The sequence below is a fragment of the Nomascus leucogenys genome, chromosome 15 (assembly GCF_006542625.1).
Source record: "Nomascus leucogenys isolate Asia chromosome 15, Asia_NLE_v1, whole genome shotgun sequence".
Lineage (NCBI taxonomy): Eukaryota > Metazoa > Chordata > Mammalia > Primates > Hylobatidae > Nomascus > Nomascus leucogenys.
This window is the reverse complement of record NC_044395.1, coordinates 65,885,709-65,912,042: the sequence shown is the minus strand read 5'-3', so window position 1 is coordinate 65,912,042 and position 26,334 is coordinate 65,885,709. Positions and strand designations below refer to the sequence as shown.

The following is a 26,334-nucleotide window of genomic DNA, read 5'->3' as shown; positions in this document are numbered from 1 at the left end:
AAGAAGACTGTTATATATGTGTTCCTCTATTTCCTCTTTGGGCATGCAGATTAGTAGGAAAAAAAAACAGTCTCAAGTTTCACTTTTTAGGCTGTTACCTTTATGTCTATGTATTAGTCAGCTCTCACACTGCTATAAATACCTGAGACTGGGTAATTTATAAAGAAGAGAGGTTTAATTATGTCATGGTTCTGCAGGTTCTACAGGAAGCATGGTGCTGGGCAGGCCTCAGGAAACTTACAATCATGGCAGAAGGCAAAGGGAGCAATACTTCATATGGCTGAAGAAGGAGCAAGGGGGAGGTGCCACACACTCCTAAACAACCAGATCTCATGAGAAATCACTATGCAAAAACAGCACCAAGAGGGATGGTGTTAAGCCATGAGAAACTGTCCCTGTGATCCAATCACCTTCCACCAGGCCCCACCTTCAACAATAGGGATTACAATTCATCGTGAGATTTAGGCAGGAACACAGATCCAAACCATATCAGTCTATAATAACTTCTTTAATTCTTTAGTGAATTGTGTATTCTCATTGTCACTGACCTGTCTTCCTTGATAGTCTGACAACTCACTTTGGAATTTAGCATCTGCGATTTTTCTGCCTCAGCCATAACTAGGGAGGAAAAATTCAATTTTAACATTGTATTATAGCAATCAATGAAGTTGTTCTATTGGATTCATTTATACAAAAAGTTTCTCCTACCACCTCATATCCCTTTTTGGGATTTTTGTGTAGGAACCACAGCAACCTTATCTTTAGATTTTATATTCTCCAAAATACTGGGTTATAATTTTTGCTTCCAAACCATTAGAAAGGCAAATTTCTAATCCTTGCATTTCACAAGGGAAATAGTAAATCAATTCTTTTATGTTTTTAATGTAAACTAAAGTCAAAAGAACAATACTACTGCAGAACTGAAGCCTCTTTCCTCTTAGTCTGAAACTTTAGCTGTCTATACTATTTAGGCCAGAGAAAATGTACAAGGCTTTGTGTCCAGATCCCTACAAGTCATCTAACCAGGAGGCCACAAGTCCACCCCACCTTCCACTTCTGTTTTCAGGCCCTGAAGAGTATAGAGAAAATACTGCTTTTCCTGGGGTTTTAAATGCTGGCAGAAGCAAGACTTTACGGTAATAAGACCTAGATCAAAGGCCTATCCGCCTGGTTCAGCCTGCCTGCCTCCATTCCCACCTCCACCATGTCCATCAGGGTAACCCAGAAGTCCTACGAGGTGTCCACCTCTAGCCCCCCAGGTCTTCAGCAGCCGCTCCTACACAAGTGGACCTGGTGCCTGCATCAGCTCCTCAAGCTTTTCCCCAGTGGTACCAGCAGCTTCCGGGGTAGCCTCGGTGGAGGTTATGGTGGGTCCAGCAGCATGGGAGGCATCACCACTGACACAGTCAACCAGAGCCTGCTGAGTCCCCTTAACCTGGAGGTAGACCCCAACATCCAGGCCATGCGCGCACAGGAGAAGGAGCAGATCAAGACCCTCAACAGCTAGTTTGCCTCCTTCATAGACAAGGTACGGTTCCTGGAGCAGCATAACAAGATGCGGAGACCAAGTGGAGCCTCCCACAGCAGCAGAAGACAGCTTGGAGCAACATGGACAACATGTTTGAGAGCTACATCAACAACCTTAGGCAGCAGCTGGACACTCTGGGCCAGGAGAAGCTGAAGCTTGGCAACATGCAGGGGCTGATGGAGAACTTCAAGAACAAGTATGAGATCAATAAGTGTGCAGAGATGGAGAATGAATTTGTCCTCATCAAGAAGGATGTGGATGAAGCTAACATGAACAAGGTAGAGCTGGAGTCTCTCCTGGAAGGGCTGACTGACGAGATCAACTTCCTCAGGCAGTTGTATGAAGAGGAGATCCCAGAGCTACAGTCTCAGATCTCGGGCACATCTGTGGTGCTGTCCATGGACAGTGGCTGCTCCCTGGACACGGACAACATCATCGCTGAGGTCAAGGTGCAGTACAAGGAGATCTCCAATCGCAGCCGGGCGGAGGCTGAGAGCATGCACCAGATCAAATATGAGGAGCTGCAGACGCTGGCTGGGAAGCAGGGGGATGACCCGCAGCGCACAAAGACTGAGATCTCCAAGACGAACTGGAACATCAGCAGGCTCCAGGCTGAGATTGAGGGCCTCAAAGGCCAGAGGGCTTCCCTGGAGGCCGCCATCACAGATGCCAAGCAGCGTGGGGAGCTGACCATCAAGGATGCTAACGCCAAGCTGTCCGAGCTGGAGGCTGCCTTGCAGTGGGCCAAGCAGAACATGGCGTGACAGCTGTGTGGGTACCAGGAGCTGATGAAAGTCAAACTGGCCCTGGATATCGAGATTGCCACCTACAGGAAGCTGCCGGAGGGCGAGGAGAGCCGGCTGGAGTCTGGGATGCAGAACATGAGTATCCATACAAAGACCACCACTGCCTATGCAGGTGGTCTAAGCTCGGCCTATGGGGGCCTTACAAGTCCTGGCCTCAGCTATGGCCTGGGCTCCAGCTTTGGCTCTGGCACAGGCTCCAGCTCCTTCAGCCACACCAGCTCCACCAGGGCCGTGGTTGTGAAGAAGATCGAGACCCACGAAGGGAAGCTGGTGTCCGAGTCCTCTGACGTCCTGCCCAAGTGAACAGCTGTGGCAGCCCCTTCCAGCCTGCCCCTCCTGCGGCTGCCGGAAAGCACGGGAGGGAGGCCACTGTGCAGGGTAGCACAGGGAACAGGAGACCCACCTGAGGCTCAGCCCTAGCCCTCAGTCCACCCATGCGGGAGTTTAGTGCCTGAGGACCCCCCTTGCCCATGCCTCCAGCTACAAAACAATTCAATTGCTTTTTTTTTTTCCTGTCCTAACTAAATCCTCAGCTAGCTCTGCCAAAAAAAAATAATAATAATAATAAAAAGTAATCACTTCATGCCTTAGGTGGTGAAAAAACAATTAGCATCTATTAAATGCATTTCAAACTCAAAAAGTACTTAAGGTTAAGTAAAAGTAGACCTAGTAAGATCAAGGAGTCATTATCTTTGCTCATTAAAGAGATATGTATCAGTCACAAAATCAGCAGGAAATAAACAAAATTCAGAATAATTTAAACTGAGAGATGCCGGTGAAAAAATGAATTATAGAATAATGGACATGGCTTAGGAAACAAACAGGGTGTGTTAGTCCATTCTCACACTGCTATAAATAAATACCTGAGACTGGGTAACTTATAAAGAAAAGAGGTTTAACTGGCTCACAGTTTTGCAGGCTATGCAAGAAGCATAGCGACTTCTGCTTCTGGGGAGGCCTCAGGAAGCTTTCAATCACGGCAGAAGGCAAAGTGAGAACAATGCACTTCACGTGGTTGGAGCAAGAGGAAGATGTAACCCATTGGGGATTACATTTCAACATGAGATTTGGGTCAGGACAGAGATCCAAACCGTTATCACGAGGGATGCTGAGATGCCTGGAGACTGGTGATAGTGAGAAACCATTATGATTCCAGGGGCCAAAGCGGGAGGATGAAACATTGTCAAAGCAGAATATCTCCTCCAACTCTACATTCTCCTTCCGGTGCCTTTGGTTTTGTGAACCCAACCCCAAGTCAGCCCACAAGAGAACCCGATGATGCAGTCTATTTTGGTCAACACCCTGAAGCATGAAGAAAAGCACAAAATAATGGACACTAGAACTGGATATTAAGATGACAGTGAAAATAATGAGCACAAGTTTCCAGTCAAAATATATCACCTAAAAATAGATATGCCATACTCTCTGTCTTTGGGAAAAAATCCATTCATGAACAGACATGAGAGCAATTGGAAAGATGAGAGATAAGACAAAGAGTCCTTGAAAGCCAGTAAGCTCCAAAACAGATATTAACTCAGACACAACTTGAAACTCTGTTGCTGGCCATTGCACAGGAGACCTGAAGTGGTGGAGGAGAGAGGGGGCATGTCCTAGGAGAAGTAGATATTTGATAGAAAGGAGAGAAAACATCCCCAAGAAATACCTCAAAATTGTCAACTAGCATCCTTTCGGAAGATTGCATGTAATGATACTTGGTGAACTGTGAAAGCATTTAGCTGGCTGTAGTTATTAGTTACTGCTGTTACTAACAGCAGTCCAGGATGGAGTACCTAATAAGACCCCTATCACGACCATATTGAGCTTGTGTTACAAGCACCTTACTCCATTGTGGTGGCTGTTGGCTTTCTCAGCTCCAAATCCACCATTCTATAGACTCTGCTTTTGATAAGAAGGCTGCAACTCATGAATCAGAATAATCGTTTGGTTCCCTGCTATGGTCCATTAATTGGGGGAGGCTAGGACACTGGAAGCTGCTGTAGGGACAAATATGTCTATCATGTTTGCTTATTGTACCTATCAGTGCCATCACAGCAATAGTTCTTTGCCCAGATGCATTGGTTCCAGTTTCTAGTTTTATTTTTTCCCACACTTCCAGCAATAATCTCATCATGCCCCTCAGAAGAAATAGAATCAACCATCAGTGGGCTGTATTCAGGGACCTAAGTCCCAACTCCACGAGAGGTCTTTCTCTGGTGTTCCTGAGGTATGAGCTGTAGCAGGGAAGTTCCCTTTCCTGTAAGGTTGGCTCTTGGCCCCATGTTCTCCATCCTTTGAGCTCCTAAGGTACCAGAACCAAAAGAGCAGCACCCTCTCATTATAGGTCAGAATATAAGCTCTTGGGGGAACTCTCCACCAAAATTATAGTTTTTAATAAGCCCAAACTCTTCTCTTTGTTCCCAAGGTCATATAAGTAGAGGAAACTTCCTGTAGTTATTATCCCCGCATTATTCCTGTGTTCCTTTTTTTCCCTTTCAGTCCTCTAATACCTGTTTATCCAGTTCTTTGTACTAAATGCCTCCTGTGTTAGTCACTGGTGTGATTTCTGTTTTTCAATCTAGACCCTGAATAGCATATCCACTTCAACTTTCCTTGGGGATAAGGTCCAAGCATAGCATTATAAATCCCACCAGATTAAAATATTTCTGTATTTGCTTCTGTTAATCTTGAGGCCTTACAGAAAATTAATTTATTTGAAGACGGTATTTCCCAAAAGCAGGAACACGCTTGTTCAGCAATAAGCATGACATTACTACTTCTGAAGAAACTATACAGATTGGAGTTGAATTAAGCATAGTTGTATTTCACAGAATGCTTATGCTTGACATCTTCCCTGAAGAGCTGGGAGAAAGTATGAATATTTGACCAAATACAGTTAGGTTACTGACAATGCAATAAAATATTTATTTATTATACTAGCTGTTAAATGTGGAGGTCAAGGAGGCCAGAGGCAAAGGAAAGTAAAAATATTTGGAACATTTGAGTAACCATGGACACGGCAAGCTGTCTATGGTAAATTTCATTTATAAGATTCAGTAATTTGAAATTGTTAACGCACTTTTTATTCCCATTTGAGATCAACGTGACGTTATTTATCTCTTTAAAGGAGAAGTTTAAATAATAAGTAGACACTCTTTTTCCATTTTTTTAAAACAAAATAATACCACATTTGCAAACTAAGCTGGGCCATTGGTTAACAAAGTCTTTGAAAATGATTCATCTCAAATGCAGAAATGTTATTATCATCATGACTATCAAAGGAAAAGAATGATATCCTTGAGAATCTTCAGCTCATATTAATCTCTCTGAGTTCACAGTCTTCTTACTTCAAACTAAGTTGTATTTTGGGAAACTTTAAATACAAGCATGAGTCTAAACATATTAACCTCTTTGAATGGCATTTTACTCATCTATAAAATGACAAAGACTAGAAAAAACTGAAACGTTCATCTAGTTCTTTGCCGTGCTAGAATGGAGAACTTTTAGCACAGCCTAGCGTATCTGTTTGGTCTTCACACTGTAGATGATGGGGTTCATTACAGGAGGGATTAGTAGGTAGGCATTGGCAATCAAAGTATGCACATATGGTGGGGCCTGCTTCCCAAACCTGTGAACAAAGGACAGACTGATCAATGGAATGTAAAATACAGCAACAGCCCCAATATGGGAGATATATGTGCTGAAGGCTTTCTTCCTTTCTTCTGGGGAAGCAATGCTGAGAACAGTCTTAATGATCAAAATATAAGAAAGGACAAGAAAGACAGAATCCGCCCCAGCAGTGGCAATCAGGGAAGTCAGCCCAACTGCACTGTTGATCCTGGTGTCTGTGCATGAGAGCTTCATCACATCAGGGTGAAAGCAATAGGAGTGGTGGAGCACGTGGCTGCAGCAGTAGGACAGTCTTTTAAGAAGCAACACCATAGGAGTCAGTGTTATTGTTCCCCTGGTGATAATTGCTACTCCAATCTGTGCTATTTTAAGATCAGTTAAGACAGAAGCATATCTAAGAGGATTAGTAATGGCCACAAAACGATCAAAAGCCATGGCCAACAGCACTGAAGATTCCATGACAGTGGAGAGTTGAATAAAGAACATCTGGGACAAACAGGCATTAAAGCTGATTTCCCTCACATTGAACCAGAATGTACCCAGCATGGTGACCAGAGTGGATACGGACAGGCCGAGGTCAGTGGTGGACAGCATGGAGAGGAAATAATACATGGGTTTGTGGAGGCTGGGCTGAGTGACGACAGCAAAGAGGATCAGGCTGTTTCCTGAAAGGGCAGTTACATAGAGGAAGCAGAAGGGAATGGAGATCCAGGTGTGGAAGGCTTCCAGCCCAGGAACACCAGTGAGCAGGAAAATGATGGAAGTGGAGGTGATATTCTGCAAAGTTGACATATTGAACTCAAACGGCAGAATCTTAAGCTGAGTGTCTGGCAATGATAAACTGTATTTATTTATTATGCATTTAATCTGAAATTATTTCACCAAGTAAACATTTGTAAAAGATAATGTCTATCTTATATAGAAAGCTCATAAAGATTGGTTAATGGCAACAACAAATGAAGGCCACATCAAACAAAGGAGCAGAAAACAGGAAATGAATGGTTCCCTGAGGATACAGAATTTGTACAAAAACGAAGAGAGCAGCATTCCGTTTTATTTAAGTTCACATGTCTGATAAGTGACTTCAAGTGGTAGGTAGTCAGCAAATATTTGTTGAAGTGTGTGAAAAGTGTTGTATGATATTTTAGACAAATAGTAATATATGCAGTGATTCTGATACAGTAATTGAATTACACTAGCTTTCGGAGGCCCATCCAAAAAATCCTCTCTTTATCTCCTGCTATTTTCTTTCAATCAGAATCAGATCCAATATGTCTAATAAATAGCCAACATTTGTTGATCCCCTACTATCTGCAGTGTGATAATACCCTGGATAAACATACAGTCTACTCATGATATTAAAATTTAAACTGTACCTAAGAAATTTTCATACCACATAACAAGCGTGAGTTAGATATAAAAACATATACTTATGCGTAAACCATAATTAGAATATATGGCGCCTCCAATATGAACGTATTATGGATAGTTGAATGTTATGAATTTTTATCCTGCATCCCAAGTCAACGTTTTTTACAGCTGCATGTTATAAATTTTAACTGGGTTAAAATACTCTGACATTTACCAGCTGGGTTACCATATGATGAGTTACTAACAATGGTATGCATATCCACAGGACTATTGTGAAGATTAAATTAATGTATGTGAAAATCTCAGCAGAGCATCTCACTATGGTAAAAAACTTACCAAATGTTAGTTATTATCATTAAAGAGAAAAATTAAAGTTAAAAAAGTGTCTACATACTGTTTTCCAACATCTATCCCCAACCCCCACCTTCATGTATCTACTTGTCTCTTTATCTGGTAGCTGAGAAAAAATAAAAAACATGGAAATATTCTAAATCTAATTTAGGTAATATCCACTGGTTAATATCTCTTTCTCATTTCTTCTCTTCTTCCGCTACAACTATGTTTTTCTCACCCTTTCTTCATCTTTCCAGGTTAAAAAGAAGAGCTCTTACTCCTTTCCAGACAACCTGCATTACCTAGTCTCAATCTATCTTGGATGTTAGTTTTGTTTAACATCAAACGTTACTGAGTGCAAGCTGCAATCCAGACTGTTGAGATACAGAGCCAAGTGAAGTATTGCACCTGCCCTGAGGATCATTAGGAAATAATAGGATAGTTCAGAAAACAAATGTGCAAACAAATAAAAAGACTGTATTTAAAATACAGAGGTATATATATTAGAAAATTGGAGGCGATGGAGTCAAACAGCTTCTCTGAGTAAGTAAAGAATTGTCGAGCAGAGGCTGATAAGTGAAAATCATCATGAAAGAAATTCTAAGCATATTCAAAGGCAATGGGGTTTCAGGTATTTTAGAAAAGCCACTAAAGTGTAAGATACAATGTACCAAAAGTTAGTGTTTAAGAGGTAAGAAAGGGCTGGGCACGGTGGCTCATGCCTGTCATACCAGCACTTAGGGAGGCCGAGGCAGGTGGATCACCTGAGGTCAGGAGTTTGAGACCAGCCTGGCCAACATGGTGAAACCTCATCTCTACTAAAAATACAAAACATTAGCTGGGCGTGGTGGCACATACTTGTATTCCCAGCTGCTCAGGGGGAGGGGGGGGCCAGTGAGGGCTGAGGCAGGAGAATTACTTGAACCTGGGAGGCGGAGGTTGCAGTGAGCTGAGATCACGCCATTGCACTCCAGCCTGGGCAACAAGAGTGAAACTCCATCTAAAAAAAAAGAGGTAAGAGAGATCAAGTATGTAATTATCTTCTTTGCTTTAAAAGGGTAAGAGATTTGTGCTATTCATACAATCTATATAAAATACGATTTATTCCTCAATCTAAATATAATTAAAAACAAGAACGACGTTCTTCTTAGCCTGCATCCCTGCTATGTGTATCTCCTTTCCTACACCAACAACTCATAAAATGATTTGTCTATCCTCATTTCCCTCCCTCATGGTTCATACCTATATTTGAAATCTGGTTCTGTTTTTGATCAAAACATAATTTGTTGCATTAGTTGCCTATAGCTGCATAAGAAATTACTAAAACTTCAGTGACTTTAAACAAGACATATATATTACCTCACAGTTCAGTAAGGCAGATGTCTGAGCACAGCAAAACTAGGTGCACTACTCAGGATCTCGCACGGTTGAAATTAAAGTTCCAGCCAGTACCATGTTCTTAATTGGAGAGGAGGGTCCTTACAATTCTCACTCAGATTGCTGTAGGAATTCAGTTCCTTGTGGTATATGGTTGAGGTTTCTAATTTCTTGCTGGGCTTTTAGCTTCTAGAGGCTACCCTCAGTCCCAGTCATGTGTTCTTCTCACAACGTGATATCTTAGGTCTTCAAATCCAGCAGGAGAACGTCCTTCGAGATTCTTGTCTCTTTTAAAGACTTCTATGATTAGGTAAGCCCTACCAGGATAATCTTCCTTTTGATTAACTCAAAGTCAAGTAATCAGGGACCTTAGTTACATCTGTTAAACCCTTTTTGCCATATAATGCAACGTAATCCTGGGAGTGATATCCCATCACATTCACAGGCCTCACTCACACACCCAAGGCATGGGTATTGCTCAGGACAAGTACGCCAGGACGGGCAGAAATCTTTAGGGCCCTTTTAGAATTCTACCAACCCCACCTGTCAAGGCTATCCAGTCTCTAAATCTTTATAGGTTCAACTTCTGAAATGTCTCTTGATTGACCATATTTATCTTCCAGTTTTATCAGTGACCTTCCTCCCTACCCTCAGAAATCTTTTTATATACTGCACCTGGGCTTTTCCTTACTTCCCCAAACTACCAAATATAGTAAGTTCTTTCACACTAATGTGTTTGCTTAATTCATGTAGTTCTCTCTTTTTGAATAAGACAAAATATTTTAGATCCACTATTTGATCTAGTGAACCATGTATAAATTAAACATGAATTTATTTCAGGAAGCATTTGGTAGCATCACCTACTCTAAGTCAAGTCAGAAGAACTTCTTCCTCTGGAGTTATATTCTTTTATATTTATGCATCTAGAATAGTGTTTATTCCATTGTATGATCAAATATGCCTCTCTAACAAAATTAAGTTACTGGAAGGTAGTTCGTTGTTTTTTCATCATTATATTCCCCATACCTTGAAATATATTTTGAGAAGTGTGGGCATACAATATATACAAGTTGATGTAAATTCAATCCAAGAGTTGTTAACTGACCAAGATTCTGAACATATCTCAGGACCTTAACACACTCAATTTTGTCTATTTAAAATATGCTGTGTTGCCTAAAATTATATATGTGGCTTCTGGAAGAATTGCACAGAGCTCCCCAGTGTTCTCACAAACTGAGTAACGTGTGTGTGTGTGTGTGTGTGTGTGTGTGTGTGTGACAGAGAGAGAGAGAGAGAGAGAGATTTGGGGTTTTACTGATGGAAGACTCTGTCCTAGTATTGGAGGGTTAACTTTTATGTGCCCTCCCATTTGTTGACAGTAATTATCTTCCTATTATATCAAGATAACACTCCAGACCCATTGTAAGAATGTGTTGCAAGTTATTTCCTGGGCTACCTTGACTTATCTCTCTTCTCCGATTACAGAGTAAGTGATATTGTTATATGGTCATACAAACCTAGGTTCAAATTTTGTCTCTGCCACCTAGACCTAGCCAGAGTTCTCCAAATAAGCACTTTACATCAGATTCCACTAATGTGAAACTGGTAGTTCACCAATGGCACTACTTTGTAAGGATTAAACGAGATAACATTGTAAAACATATAATATGCTGACCAGTGTGTGGGACGTGGAAGTCACTTGATATTGGTAAATGAAGATAAGGATGAGGATAAGAATGGCGGTGTCAGTGTGTGTGATGGTGGTAGTGGCTGTTGACCTTAGGACCTTCAGTGGCAGCTATAAAATGTGACACAACTAACCAGGAAACTTAAAATTGCATGGACACATTAACAGCCTGCTCTAAGCAGCAAAACAAATGGCTCATAGACCGATCAAACCTCCTCAGAATAGAATGTTCCTAGAAAATACAGATTTCAGAAAATAGATTTCCACAATTTTCCTTAGGCACCCACAAGAGCTTTCTGCAGCTAATAGTCTCCCTCGTTCTTAAAAGAAACCAGGGCGTGTAAAGTGTGATGCTTTTCCTGAATGCAGCAGTTTTACTTACAAAGTCTAAGGATGTGTTCTTTCCTGCCTGTTTTCCAGAAAGGGGCCTGAGGAGCTGGGGATGTATTCTACCCAGAAATAGGTAGCATATATACATATCTCAGGATGCCTGAAAGCTCTTAATAAGCTCCTGGTGGAGATTTCTGCAGCCCCCAGAGTATGAAGCTTCAAAAGGGCTCATTCTACTTCATGGCTTCCTTCTCCTTCTACTTCATGTACTTTTATAGTTTCCATGAAGGGACTGCTGTTACAGGTCTTTGATCTTATGTGTTGATAAAATTTTCTTAAAAGTAAATTTGTGAGTAACCACACCCTCCGAAAAAAACCTACAAGATCGCCCCTCATTTTCACACCACTCCCACACCCAACTGATAAACTTATCTTCCTCCTATACTATTTACGTGAATTTTATATATTTTTAGAAACCCCTCTGCTTGTGCTTCACTCTATGCCCCCCAAAAATCTTCATTTATTCTTTCATGGAACATTTGAAGTATCTTTCGTATTCTAGGACTTTGTACTGGTAATACAGAGAATAAAACGGTCATTTTCCTCCAGAGCTCCTTGGAGGGAACCCCTTGTGGAAACAGACATAGAACTCAGTGTTTACAATGAGGGATATTTATGATGACAGTACAGAAGAGTTGTGTTTATCCTGCAGGAAACTCAGAACCAGGTCTGTCAGGAGACAATGGAGCACAGAGCGTAGGAAGAACAGAAGGTAACTAATAACAGACTCAGCTCACTTGGAACCCTGGGTGTCAGTGTAGGGGAGAGATGAAGCTAAATAGGGAGACAGGATCTATGTTAGGCATGAAGATCTTTTATGCATCTTAAGTCATTTGAATCTAAATAACATAATACAAATTACACAGCATGGAACTTAATCTTTCCTCTTCCCTAGAAAAACTCATTTTTACAGCTCCACATGAAGCAGCTGAGGAAGTTGGGCACCTAATTTGAGAATCCCTAATATATTGCAGTTTTCTGCTTGGTTTCAATATCAACCTGAATGGTACAAATATCACATCTTCCCCCTAAACTCTGATAAATCAGTTTATAGAAATGTCAATTTAGAAGACATTCTCAAACAGAACTTCAATACCTCATCGCCTACTCTTTCAAAGTCTACTTCAGATTAACTAGACTACTATTTTCAGCATTAGTTCTGACAGTTTTAAACAACCATTGTTTCAGATGGACTATAAATAAAAGCAAAATATATATACCATAGTATTGGATGTTGTTGAATTCAGAGTATAACATAGATAGTAGGGAAAAATAAGAGGTATAAGCTGTAAGATTAAAAGAAAAAAACTTAGAAATAAGAAAAAATATAAAGTATTATTTTATAAAGAGAGAAAATAAATATACTTCAAAGTGGATTTTATTAAGGTACATATAACTATACTATGCAAGATTATCTGTAATTGACACTTCATAAATTACATTATTAAAGCATGAATCAAAATTGTTACTTTCACAATAACATTCTTAGTACATTTATTTTAAGATACACCCAAAAATGTGGTTGCTCCAGCTTCAAAATGATTTTTGAAAACTTTTCATAACTATCCATATGCAATTTAAATAATTTATGTTTATGCTTTTATTGCTTAGAAATGAGTGCATATTATATTTTCTCTATTAAACAGTAAATTTCCAGGAGCTATATTTTTCTTATCAAGTCGAGTATCTCCTGGGCTGGTTGTTTTTCCATTGGTTCAGGCTTCTACTGGGAGAAAGAGAGCCTGCCATCTATGACTACTCTTAGTATATGGTATAATGTTTTGTACACAGTTTGTAAGTAACAACTGATTAAAATATTGTTTCAATTTAGATATGTTTAGTCAGATTTAAACACCTTAAGAATGAAGGCTGTGCCTTCCCTGTTCACTATTATCCCTAGTACCTCCCTTCCATAGTGTTTGCCAAAATGAAGATGCTCAAAATATGTCAGTATATATGTGAAGTTATATAAAAATAAATTTAATTCAATAAGCATACTTTAAGTAGCTATTATTAATAAAGCACTGCACTTGTATCTGTGCAAGATACATCAATTCCCAAAGTCCAATGCCCATTTTCAAAAAGTTTCAGATCAGTAGGGGAAGAGAAATCTGACTACCTATAAGACAAAGATTTATTAACAGCACCTGAAAGAATAATAAATGGAACAATCAGGAAAAGAAAGAGGTGGGTATTTCAGTCAGAGAGAGCAAAATAATCAAAGACTTAGAGGCAATATATTCCTGGTGTTTTTCAGAAATATATAAAATTCATCAAAGTGGATAGACCCCAGAAAAGTGTTACTCTGTCATACATGATAATTCATAAATGTCTTATTAAAATGCAAATTTGTGGGTTCCATTTCAAGGGTTTCTGTTTAAGTAGTTCTGGAGCGGAATTGAGGAATCTGCACTTTAAACACAAGTGTCAAGTGGTTTGGATGCACAGATGCTGGACCACATTGAGAAAAGTGGTAGATGCAAGTAGAAAGTGGATGTCATCTTATGAGTGTATTCAGTGGGTTGTATGAGGCCAGGTCTGTGAAGACCCATTGGAATGAAGATCTTATGGAAGATGAAGAATTAAAAAAGTTTTGTTTTGTGGGAAGGTGTTAAGTGGAAATTACTTCATTATCTAAAAAGAAAAAGAAACCCTCATTATTTAACATTTATAAAATGCAAGAAAGTATAAAGAATATGTCAGCAAAACAATATCCAGCTATCAAATATAAGCTGTTGTGATGTTTGGGATATGTCTATTTATACTTTTTAATGTGCATGTACACATATTCACATGAAATATATACACAAGTAAGTACTTTGTATACTAACCTATCCTTTTTAACAAAATGTAATTTACCTTTCTATCAGTATTTAACTTGTTGCATTGTATTTTATATTTTATTTAGTGAGTACCCTAAATTAATTGTTTAAGCAGTTTCCACATTTTCATTGCAATGTATAATGAATGATGTGTTGAACATCACAATATATCTTTACATTCTTGCCCATTTTTCTTCTTTAGACATATATTTAAACAATGGACCCCCAGATCTTTTACTATTAAAATACAAATGCATTTACCAAGGTGACCTCAAGTACTCTTTTAAGAATTAGGAAAGTAGTCCTTTTATTAATACTTCTTGCTTATTGTGCTTATTTGTATTCTTCAGCCATTTACAATCTGTCTGGTGGAATAATGAATCATTACAAATAAACTGTAAGAATTACTAAAACCTAGACTTTGCCTATTGATCTACGTTACAGGAGACCTACTTTGGAGAGCTACATGCCCTAGAAGTGGTGAGACTCCTAAACTCCAAGTATAACTTTACTTGTGCATGCTTTCAGACATATTTTAACTGTGGTCCTATACTGTGCTAGGTTCAGTATTCATGACAGGATCAGAAGTACCGACATAATCTCTGCCCTCAAATAACTCACCATTTAGAACTGTGTAAATGGTAAGTTAGTGGATCATCAGAATAGAAAGAAAGCATGTTGAAACCAGCTGTTTCAATAAACAACAGTAATTCACAGTACTGAATGATCAAACATGGGTCAGGGAAGACTTGGTAAAGAAGGAGTACACTCAAACTTCCCTAAATTAGCTTAGAAAGAAATACTTTGAGCACAGCCTTGCGAATTTGCTTGGTCTTTACACTGTAGATTATGGGATTCATTACAAGAGGGATAAGCAGATAAACGTTGGCAACGAGTATGTGCACAAGGGGAGGGGCATGCTTTCCGAATCTGTGCACTAGTGACAAACTGATCATGGGGATGTAGAAGATGGCAACTGCACTGATGTGAGAGACACAGGTACCAAGAGCCTTTTTCCGCTCCTCTGGGGAGGCAGTGCAGAGCACAGAGTGGATGATCAGAACATAGGAGAGGAGGATCAAGACTGAGTCTAAGCCAGCAGTAGAGATAACAATGGCCAGGCCAAATGCACTGTTGATCCATGTGTCTGTGCATGAGAGCTTCATCACATCAGGGTGGAAGCAGTAGGAATGGTGGAGCACATGACTACGGCAGATGGAGAGGCGCTTAAGGAGCAGGAGTAGAGGCACTAGAGCTGTTGTCCCCCTAAGAACAATTGCAAAGACCACTTCAATAATCCATGAATTGGTTAAGATTGTGGCATATCTCAGTGGGTTACAGATGGCAATGAAGCGGTCAAAGGCCATTGCCAAAAGTACTGAGGACTCCATGAATGTGAAGCCGTGGATAAAGAACATTTGGCCAATGCAGGCATCAAAACTGATTTCTCGAGTATTGAACCAGAAAATACCCAGCATGGTGGTCAATGTAGAAAGACACAGACCTAGGTCCATGAAGGATAGCATGGAGAGAAAATAATACATGGGTTCATGGAGGCTCGACTCAGTGATGATGACAAACAGGATCATGCCATTCCCAGAGATAGCAATGACATAGAGACAACAGAATGGGATGGAGGTCCAGATCTGAGGGGTTTCAAGGCCAGGGATGCCAGTAAGGAAGAATACTGCAGGGTGGAAAATGCTCTGGTTGAAGGATGGCATGATGAGTGAAGAAGCAGATGTCTTTGAGGAAAAGAACCATGTCCTATAATAATGGAAAAGAAAAGCATTTTCACTCTCTTCTATATACCATACAATTTATCATCACTAGAGAACCACGTCCTATTCTTCAATAAAAATGCATAGCCACTTACTGTTTTCTTAGATGTGTTCTTGAATGAACTAGGAGAGGACACAGACATTAAATTGTGTAAAGAAACCTGGTTTTTAGCAAGATTCCCATTATATTACATCTAGGCTTCAGGATATTTATATACACATATATAAAACAGGAGATTAGTTTCAATAATAGAAAATATTTCCCAGTTCTATGACTGTATGTACATGGGCAGATAGGATATTTCTGGGCAACCATAAGAAACACAACAGGAAATTCACCCCGCTTTTCTTCACTTCTCAGTTTCTGTGGCAAAAACCCTAAGGTGCATTAAAGTTTGTAAGTCCATGTGACCCAATGAAAGTAAGAGAATAAGATAATATTAAACATTTTCTAGTAAAATACTCCTGATCAAATAAATACACAACAGCTATTGAGTGAAAAAAATAAATAAATAAAACTAAGTACCAGGAGAGAAACAATTAAATCTAAATGGACCACGATGGGTGATAGTAGAAAAAAGGTTTGTTTATACATGTAATAATTGAGAAGTTGATTATGTTCAAAGGAAATTCTGCCTGAAAAAAGATGGCTTAAATAACCTTAACAAGAACAAAGGAATTCATTGGAAAGTCATGGATAATAACTGGAGTATTTACCTGAGCAAGTTTCTCAATTTTCCATTTCTGCAAAAGGGCATTGAGAATAGATTGGCTGGGGGAAGGAGGTTTTCTCTGGAGATCTAAGTGTATGCTCACCCAGATCCATAAATCTGTAGGACTGAAAATGTTTCTGTATATTGCTTCTTGTCTTAAGTTTTCTGACACTGTTTTTTATCTATAGAAAGAATGTTTGGTTTTTAACATATTTATGCTCCCCTTTCACTCACTCATGCATGTATTTACTCAAAAAAAATTAAATACCTACAGTGTTAGTGTGTGCATTAGAATTAGACTTGCTACGTTAAGAAGGTCTGACTCCGAGAGAGAAAATATTTGAGTGTAAGTTAACTTAGTTATCTTCATTGCAACCCCCCGAATGAATAGACAGGAGCTTAGACATCAGTAAGAATAATTGGTTACAGGAAGTGTGTTCAAGAGGGCATTTCTCTAGGTATTTGAGAAGAAGGAAAAATGTTCAATACAGGAAGCCTCTTTGAGTTCTCACAAAAAAAAAAAGATAGTGGCTGGGAATTTTGAATTGAGAGGCAATGCAAGACAAAACAAAATCTATGGATTTTCAAGTCAACCCTTGGATCTCAGTTGGAAGATAAGCTTCACTTTTTCACCTGTGACTTTACATACAAGAATCGAGACATGTACCTACTTCTGCGTCTTAGGGAAAATGACTCCTGCCCTGATAATAGGGCTTGAGAGTTGTGAAACTAATGTCTATGGTTGAAGTCACAGGATCAGTGAAAAATATCTTAGAGTAATAAATCTAAGGGAAATGAAGTCTGAGGACAGAGTGCTGGGGAACAGCAGTATTTAAAGAAAAGACCAGAAGAAGCACCCTCTAATGAAATTGAGGAGACATGGCCACTAAGGTAAAAATGACTCCCAGGAAAACACAAGGACCATTTTTTCTCAAACCTATGATCTCAGAGCCAGAAAAAAATGGCTAGCACAACAGCATCTAAAAGTATCTATTAAATAAATGAATGAACTGCTTCCGAAAATAGTGATAAACCCCAGTGCTTAATATTTCCACATATGTGTGATTCCTGATATGTGGCCCCCTCAAATTATAAGTTAAATTCATGCAACCATAAGAACATATTTTAACATAGGAGGAAAACAGTTTTCTCAGTAATCTGATATTTATCTTTGAGACAAGGACTTTGCTCAAATTTGGACCTAGTGATAAAAACATTTATTTTCCCAGTTGAAGTGGAGAGCAAGTAATGACCTTAAGGTCATACACTCTTTATTTTAAAAATGAGGAAGCAGGCTCTCAATTTAATGTTCTTTTTATTATAGTAAATAAACCCAATTTGCAAACCAAATACCTGATTAGGGGTTAATATTCAAAATATATAAGGAACTCCTACAACTCAGTAGCAAAAACACAAATAACTCAATTTAAAAATGCACAAAGGACTTGAATAGAGATTTCTCCAAACAAAACATACAAATGGCCGACAAATATAAAAAGATGCTCAACATTACTAATCACATAAATGCGAATCAAAAATCATCAAAATCACAGTGAGATATAACCTCATAGCTATGAAAATACTTATAATAAAAAACAATAGCAAGTGTTGACAAGAATGAGAAGAAACTGTACCTACTGTACACAGTTGGAGAGAATGTAAAATCATGCAACCACTGTGAAAAACAGCACATCCACTCTGAGTATATATCCAAAGGAAAGGAAATCAGTTAGTCAAAGAGATATCTGCACTTCCATGTTCATTGCAGAATTAGTCACAATAGCCAACATATGGAAACAACCTAAATGTCCATCAACAAATGAATGGATAAAGAAAGCACAAGACATACATGTAATAGAATATATTCAACCTTAAAAGCAGTAATATTCTGACACATGCTACAACATGGATGAAACGGAAATGAAATACTTCTGATTCCACTTACATGTGAAGCATCTCTTAGCCAAACCCATAGAAACAGAAAGTAGAATGGTGATTGTAACAGACTAGGGAGAGGGAAAAATGGGGGAGATGCTGTTAAACAGGTATAAAGTTTCAGTTACTAAAGAAGAATTAGTTCCAGAGATCTGATATACACCATTTTACTTATAGTTAACAATACTGTATTGTGCGATTAAAAGTTAGAGTAAATCTCATGTTAAGTGTTCTTTTCTTTCTTTCTTTCTTTTTTTTTTGAGATAGGGTCTTGCTCTGTTGCCCAGGCTGGAGTACAGTGGTGCAATCACTGCTCACTGTAGCCTCAAACTTCCAGGCTTCAGTGATCCTCCTGCCTCAGCCTGCCAAGTAAAGAACCTGTAAAGTAGCTGAGACTACAGGCACACACCATCATGCCTGGATAATTTTTTTATTTTTTGAAGAGATGAGGTTTCTCCGTGTTGCCCAGGCTGGTCTTGAACTATTGAACTCAAGGAATACACCTGCCTTGGCCTCCAAAGTGCTGGGATTACAAGTGTGATTTTATCACAATAAAAATAAATAGAATAGCTATACTGTAAACAGCAAAAATAAAAATAAAACATAAAAGAAAAACCCAACAGATTAAGTACTTGGCTATATTTCTCTCTAATAAAATTAGTGGTAATGTATTTAATGCCTTCTATGTGCCAAACAATTTACTTCACTGAATCTCTGAGTCCCTCTTTCCACTGTACATAGCTCATAGCATCTTTCTTCAACTCCTGTAATCAAAGGGAAACATAATAGGATTCTTGTAACAGAGGGAACTCTATTAGCAAACATGGGTCCAAGAACATCTCCCACCCCCCACCCCCCCACCCTCCCACCCTCCAACCCCTGCTAGGCTGGAGTGCAATGGCACAATCACCTCCTCCTCCCAGGTTCAAGCAATTCCCTTGCCTCAGCCTCCCGAGTAGCTGGGACTACAGGCACATGCCACCACACTCGGCTAATTTTTGTATTTTAGTAGAGACGGGGTTTCAACATGTTGGCCAGGATGGTCTCAATCTCCTGACCTTGTGATCCACCCACTCCGGCCTCCCAAAGTGCTGGGATTACAGGCTTGAGCCACCGCACCCAGCCAATAATAGCTTTTTTTAAAAAATTCTATGATTCTCGAGTTGTCTCAAGACCAAGTCTTGAGTCTGTCTCAAAACCAGTCTTGAGTTGTCCTGCACTAAAACTAATGAGCAAATATGAAACTCTTCTTAAACAGATCTCTTTAAGTGTCTCTTTCTCCCCCACTGAGAATTCTTCCATGACAAAGCCTGTAACTTAAACATACCTGTTACCAGACTACTAGGAACTTCTAAATAGATAGCCCTCACAACAATGCTTCACATTCATTACTATCACAACACCATTATTGGGTATTAGTAACTCCCCTTTATGGGTGGGAAAGCAGGCTAAGATTAGATAATTGAGTCTCAGAGGAACCGTACGACATTCTCAAACTCACCCAACAAGCCAATGGCAGATTCAGGAATTGAGCTCTGTTCTTACTCCAAACGCCATGCTCTCGCAAACTCCTTATTTAAATTTTTTTTTTTTTTACTGTGGCATGAACAAACACATGCTGATGACTGTAGTCTATATTTGGAATAACTATTTTGAATGCTACAACGATATTTTTGAGTTGACATAATGTATGAAAATATACTACTGAGTTCATGCTCACTAATTTACTCTGAATACTTCTGTGTTTGTTTCATATACTATCTGAAGGTTATACAGTACCTAATTTATTTATAAATGTCTTCAATGCACTACAACACTGACCTTGTGCACAGAAGAATTCTTGGGTCTGGAAGGTGAGGTTATTTGATCCTGCCCCCTGCTATTTGAAGGATCATGCCACACAGCAGAGAATCAATTAATGCAAAGCAAGTGAGAGTTGTCTCAACCTCACTAACTTACTTGCAGAAAGGTGCTGTACTACTACAGCTGCGGAATCAGCCCCTGATCAGCCCTGCTCCTGGACAAGGAGGTCCTCTTCTGCCAGGAGAAAACATAGGGAAAAAATTCAGGAATAGGAGAACTACCAGATTTGAGAAAAAGAGCCTTTATAAGGAGCCTAGAAGTCACCTGATGAGAGTCATTTACCCAGCAGAAAAGCAAATATCTAGGGGAGAACTCCCTACAGCTGTGTCCTGTTAACCCTTTGTGCTCCAAATAACAAATTGTAAAAGGCAACATCTTTTCAATCTATCTTCACTCTTTCTTCCCCAAAAGATAATTCTGTAGATGAACTGCAATTTCAGTTCTCATTCAAGAGCAATTTGAGCCCTAAACAGCTGTGGGACAACTTTGCATAGAGCCAGAGTAAGGAAGAAGTGGTGTTGTTAACGGATCATTAACAGCTGAGTTTGCTCAGCTGCCATTTGCCAGTTTCACAGCAATCACGAGACATTGAATCCAAATAGGAAAGGGGTTGCTGAGTTACTACATTCACTGAAGGTAGTGCAGTGGTTTTCTGATTGAGGGCCCAGGCCCTCCCCTGAATTTCCTGGGAGTTGTTGCTAACCTGTGCATAGTCACAGAAAATGACAACTTAAGAGGAAGTGACTAAAGGAAGACAACAAAACTTTATGAGTCCCTTGTGTGTCCCTTGCTAGCTTACAGAGATACTAGGCTGCTCTGTCCTAAAACTGCTACCAGCATGTTTACCACTGCGGTGGAGAATTAACCATGTTTGACAGACAGCTTCTATTTAAGCTGTGGATACTCATAATTGGCTTTCAGCTTTGTCATTAATACGGCGTTTCACAATTAATGGTGAGCTTGGAAGGTTGGTAAGTTTCAAGGACAACTATTTAAACATGTTTCTTGGCATAAGAGGCTGTATCAAGAGGCCATTACCTTGCAAAGGCCTGCTATATGGAAGAAGGGGACGAGGTAACTATTCCCGTTAGAGTTGCCACAGAGCAGAAAATTTAATTATCCTGTTGAATTTTTTTCTTCTTCTTATGTCACAAGATTCTAGATCCCTAGGAAAATCTGGAAAGATGCATTTTTTCCCAGAAGTTCATAAAGAACCTGAGAAAATATGCTCTCTTTTTAGGTACCTTCTGTACTAATAAAAGCATAATCTTCCCCCATAAATACTTCAACGGGTTGGGGGGAAATCTTAACAGTCCCAGATAAATGTGCCACATAATGTATGAGACTCCGTGGGAAAAAATGCACAATTTAAATAGAAGCTTTCAAGATACAGAAGCCAAAACAGATGTCCAGGCCGTTACAGGGAAATAAATGTGAAAATTTTACTATCCATGCTAGGAATACCAGTCTGAGGAGCACTGGTTCATGCTCACAGACACAAGTGCAGGCTGATCTTCTACACACAGCTGCAGAAAATGGAACACAGAAGAACTTCAGAGTCTTTTTTAGTGCAAACTCCAGACATTTAAACCATTCACCAGCCAAGGCCTAACAATCAGTGGATACAAGAAGGGCATAATGATCAATGCTCATTTTGACTGGTTGTCTATTCTAATTGTACTGTCCCAGGACTTAAGTATGTTACACACTTGCCTACATCTACCTGTCCATTAAAAGTCAACATAGCATTGGTTCAGCTGAAAGTATTTGGAACCAGACAACCTTGGTCCAACCAGACAACCTTGGTCCAAAGCTCAGCTCTGTCACCAATCGTGTGACCTTAGGCTACACCACCTCTGTTTTTTGCTTTTAATGTGGAGAAAATCGTTATACTGCTTTATAAGTCTATGTTGTAAAATAAGATAACCCAGTATTGATCCATAAAAAGGTCTTAGCACAGTACACTTTGCACTCACTCAAAATGTGTTATTAATCATTGTACTTATTTTTATTATTTATCATGATTACTATTGTTTTCATTAATATAGCAATTTTATTAAATTATCATTTAGTGCCTAGTGTGTGTCAGATACTATGTTCCAATGTTGAGATGAAAAGGTGTAGTATCTACCCTCAAGGAACTCATGTATCTGACAGATAGATAGACAACCATTATAACACAAATCTGATCAGGACATTACCCTGCTTTCAATTCTTTGGCTTCCCAGGTCCTCAGAAATCTGGCCTTGCGACTGCTTTAGGTGGAGAAACATTTATTTCTACTCTCTCTCCTTCAGTCATACAGAACTTATTTTCAGTTTCCTAAACATGGCATGGTTTGGCTCAGGTCTGAGCCTTCTCTCATTCTATTCTCTGAGGCAGTATTATGATGTTTACTGATTCCTAAACTCTGTTTCAAATATAATTTTGAATTTATTTATTTTTTATTTATATTAAAATTAAAATAGCTTTTTATCCTAGATTTTCTGATTTACAGATTGTGGATAAATTAATGGAAGCTTAATTATGTGGGGGTTTTTTATCCTTTTTTAATTTTTCTTTTTGGTTTCCCTACTTTGCAGTGCCCTAATTTGGTCCTCACTCCGCCAAGCAGATGAAACACCACAGCAGTTGACCATGCCTGGAACATTTCCTTAACCTTCTGTCGTCTCCTCACCCTACTCTACTCTCCTGCCCTCATTACTAGCTCCCCTGTCAAAACCCTTTGCACTCACTCGGATCTCATATTATCAATTACATTTGGTTAGCCTCCCTTGATCACACAGGCTAAATTGTCCCAGTACCTAGGTGATCTATACCAGCACTTCACAAATACGAATGGCACATTAATGCCTTAGGTATCTTGCAAAAGCACAGGTTCTAATTCAGAAGATCTAATTTTCTTTTCATTTCCAACAAGTTTCCAGGCGATGCTAACATTATTGGTCCTTCAATAGCAAAGATTTCTGTGAATACCACTTGTAGAGTAATTATAATACAGTATTTTAATTTCTCATTTACTTACTTGTATCCCCCACTAGACTTCAAACTGTGTAATATTTGGGGTGATATCTATCATATTCACTGTTATACCCTCAGGCTCTTGTTCAATACCAGATATATGTAGAGTATCTATACAATATTTCTCTTAATAAATCAATTAAGAACTTTAATGAAAGCATGTGCAACAAGATATAGTGGGAGCAGAGAGGAATGGAATAAATAGGAATATTAGGAATAGCCGGAAGTTCAAAAGGAGAGGTAAGGAGGAGTGACATTTCTATATACACCAAAATTGAATGGTCAGTGTTGGCCATATCAACAGCATAGGAAAACTGCTAAATCCAACATGGCTGGATCCAGGAAAAGAGGTGAATGAGGCTTTCATCAGACCATGGAGGGCTAGTAGGTCATCTGGAGTTCTGATAATTTTTCTAAACAGTAGTATAAACAAAATGGTTTTTGACCTAGTGTCTTAATCTAGTTCCTCTTGCTATAAAGGAATACCAAATACTAGGTAATTTTTGAAGGAAAGAAGTATATTTAGCTCACAGTTCTGGAGGCTAGGAAATTCAAAAGCATGGTGCCAGCATCTGGAGAGAGGTTTTGTGCTGCCATTACATGGTGGAGGGCATCACATGGCAAAAGGGCAAGGGCATGTGTGTCAGCCCAGATCTCTTTTTCTTCTTAAAAATCCACCAGTCCCATCATGATGGCCTTATCTAATCCTACTTATCTCCCAAAGGCTTCATATCTAATCAAGATATGAATTTGGGAATTAAATTTCCAACATGGGAGACATATTCGAACAGTAACACACAGCAACCCGTCTTCGTTGCTGTTGTTATTGTTTGTTCTCTTTTAAGTTTATTTCTACAATTTCAATGCATTAACCCTGGATTACCTGGTTTGCCTCTGGCCTCTTGCTCCTGTATCAAACCCTGTTTCTTTTATATCTTAAACTCTTTGCTCCTTGTACTGGTCTTAGCCCTGAAACTTGTTTTTCTATTTCCTGATCAAGAATGACCATCCACTTGAGCTGCTATATGCACAAATTTTAAAGGTTGCATAACATCCCAGGACTGGATATAAATGCTTTATATATTCTGTATCATTGAGAAGTTTTATCTATATTTTTTACCACTGTAAATAATGGGGCAATAAATTTTCCTGTACATAAAATATGGCCTGCATCTCTGATATCTTCCTTCCAATAAATTTTTAGAAATGGAATATTATGGACATTTTAAGACAACAATATACTGGAAAATATGCTTCCAGAAAGTTCATGCAAACATTGTAAAACAATGCTTAGTCCACTGTAACACAGCAACACAACACTATGTATTATGTGTTTTAAAAAACATTTGCTGATTTGATAGCCAAGAATATTTTACTGTTTACTGTAGTAAAATGTTGACAGTCAATAAATAAGGCTTACTTCAAGTTCCAAGTGCAGAGTTTTCTTGTGTCCAATTTGGTACTTCCTGTTTGGATTACCAAGTTTCAGAAACATTAATATGAAGTCAAATGACATCACAGACTATGATATGTTTCCTGGACTCAATGGTGTTAATATTAATGTATTAATAAGGTGTGTTGCTATGTGATTTCATGGAGGAACATTGAACTTGAATTTTCAGAAAGTTTAATTAAATTACCAGCTACTGTTCTGCTAGGCTGGCATGAGAATATGGCAGTGAGAAGAGCCATATTTCGAAGTATGTGTGCCAGTGTGTGTATTGGTGCTTTGACCAGTACACACATTAGTTTCATTTTCATGTACTAAGCTCTGGCACAGAATTTACGTGGTACCACTATAGTAACTTTATTTTTCTTATAAGAGTAACATTCTTTCAACCATAAGAATATAAATATGTGACTATTCCCAAATAGTTTCTGAGACTAATGGGAAAAGAGTCACAGCCCTACAATTTGCCCAACTTGGTAGAGAAAGTGATTTCAAGGGTCTCAAGAAGTTTCCTGTGCAGAAACACAACAATAAAAAACCTTTATGTGCAAGGTATAAGCATGCACAAGTGACAACCTGTTAACATTCAGTTTGGCACATCAGCATGCATGCAGGCTTTTGGGTGTAGATAACTCAAATTGAAAGTAGTGGTGGATGCATAGTCATGTGAAGACTCTTTAGAAAATGAGTTTTGAAAACTGAAAGGGTGTCAGATAGCCCAGGCTTTGAATACTACTTGTGCCATTTATAACTGAGAAACTTAGGTAAGTTAGTTACACTCTAATTTTTGGTTTAAACATAGTTTAAGACATAAATGAAACTAATAATGGATTCTTCTACTGAATTTATTATTGTAGAGTTGTGTAAGTCAAAAGTTGACATGGATCTCACTGAGCTAAAATCAAGGAATCACCAGGCTGCATTTCTTTATAGAGGGGCTAGGGAAAAATCAATTCTCTTCTTTTCTCCTTCTGGAGGCTTCCCACATTCCGTGGCTTGTAGCCTCCTTCTGCCATCTTCAAAGCCAGCAACAGTGGATCAAATCCTTCTCATGCTGCCATCTCTCTGGTTCTCCACTTTTAAAGACTCACATGACTATATTGGATCTACCCAGCTAATCCATCTAATCTCGCCATCTCGAGTTATTTAATTTTAATCACATCTGCAAAGTCCCTTTGCAATGTAAGGTGACATATTCACAGGTTCCAGGCATTAAGACATACGTATCTTTAGGGGCCATTATCCTGTCTACCACAAACACTTGCCCTAGTATCATGGATGTAGAATGCATAATAAAATATTATTGTTCTTGTTATTTATTGCTTTTATTACATTATGAAGAAGAAAACATGTCAGGCCATGACATTTTCAGTAGTGAAACAGACTTGATAGTGGGGAGGAGATATATCAGAAGCAGGGCGAACGGTTAGGAAACTACTGAAGTTACCCAAGTGAGAGATAATTGTGACTTAAATAAAGGTGACATTTCTGGAGATGATAAAGAGTGATCAATTTCTGACTGTATTTTTCAAAGAGATTGACAAAATTTACCAGTGGATTAAATGCAGGGTGTAAGAGACAAACTGAGAATGAATCAAAGACCCATATGCCCAAGCGTGGTCCAAAATTG

The 26,334-nt window shown here is 39.0% G+C and overlaps 2 protein-coding genes and 1 pseudogene across 2 annotated transcripts; 1 reads left to right on the top strand and 2 right to left on the bottom strand.

The window, feature by feature from the left end:
* Positions 1 to 1,189: 1,189 nt before the first annotated feature.
* On the top strand, positions 1,190 to 2,637 carry LOC100603000 (annotated as a pseudogene).
* A 3,207-nt stretch (positions 2,638 to 5,844) lies between these two features.
* Positions 5,845 to 6,753, bottom strand: LOC100606163 (olfactory receptor 51F2-like). The gene has a single exon (XM_012503900.2). It carries the CDS (start codon positions 6,751 to 6,753, stop codon positions 5,845 to 5,847), a length of 909 nt encoding a protein of 302 aa, XP_012359354.2.
* Positions 6,754 to 14,720: 7,967 nt separating this feature from the next.
* LOC100602664 (olfactory receptor 51F2-like) lies at positions 14,721 to 15,665 on the bottom strand. The gene has a single exon (XM_003254517.1). The coding sequence runs from the start codon at positions 15,663 to 15,665 to the stop codon at positions 14,721 to 14,723; it is 945 nt and encodes a 314-aa protein (XP_003254565.1).
* Between the last annotated feature and the right edge of the window lie 10,669 nt (positions 15,666 to 26,334).

Coding starts and splice junctions, on each gene's coding strand:
- LOC100606163 (XM_012503900.2), bottom strand. CDS start 6,753: ATGTCAACTTTGCAGAATATCACCTCCACTTCCATCATTTTCCTGCTC.
- LOC100602664 (XM_003254517.1), bottom strand. CDS start 15,665: ATGCCATCCTTCAACCAGAGCATTTTCCACCCTGCAGTATTCTTCCTT.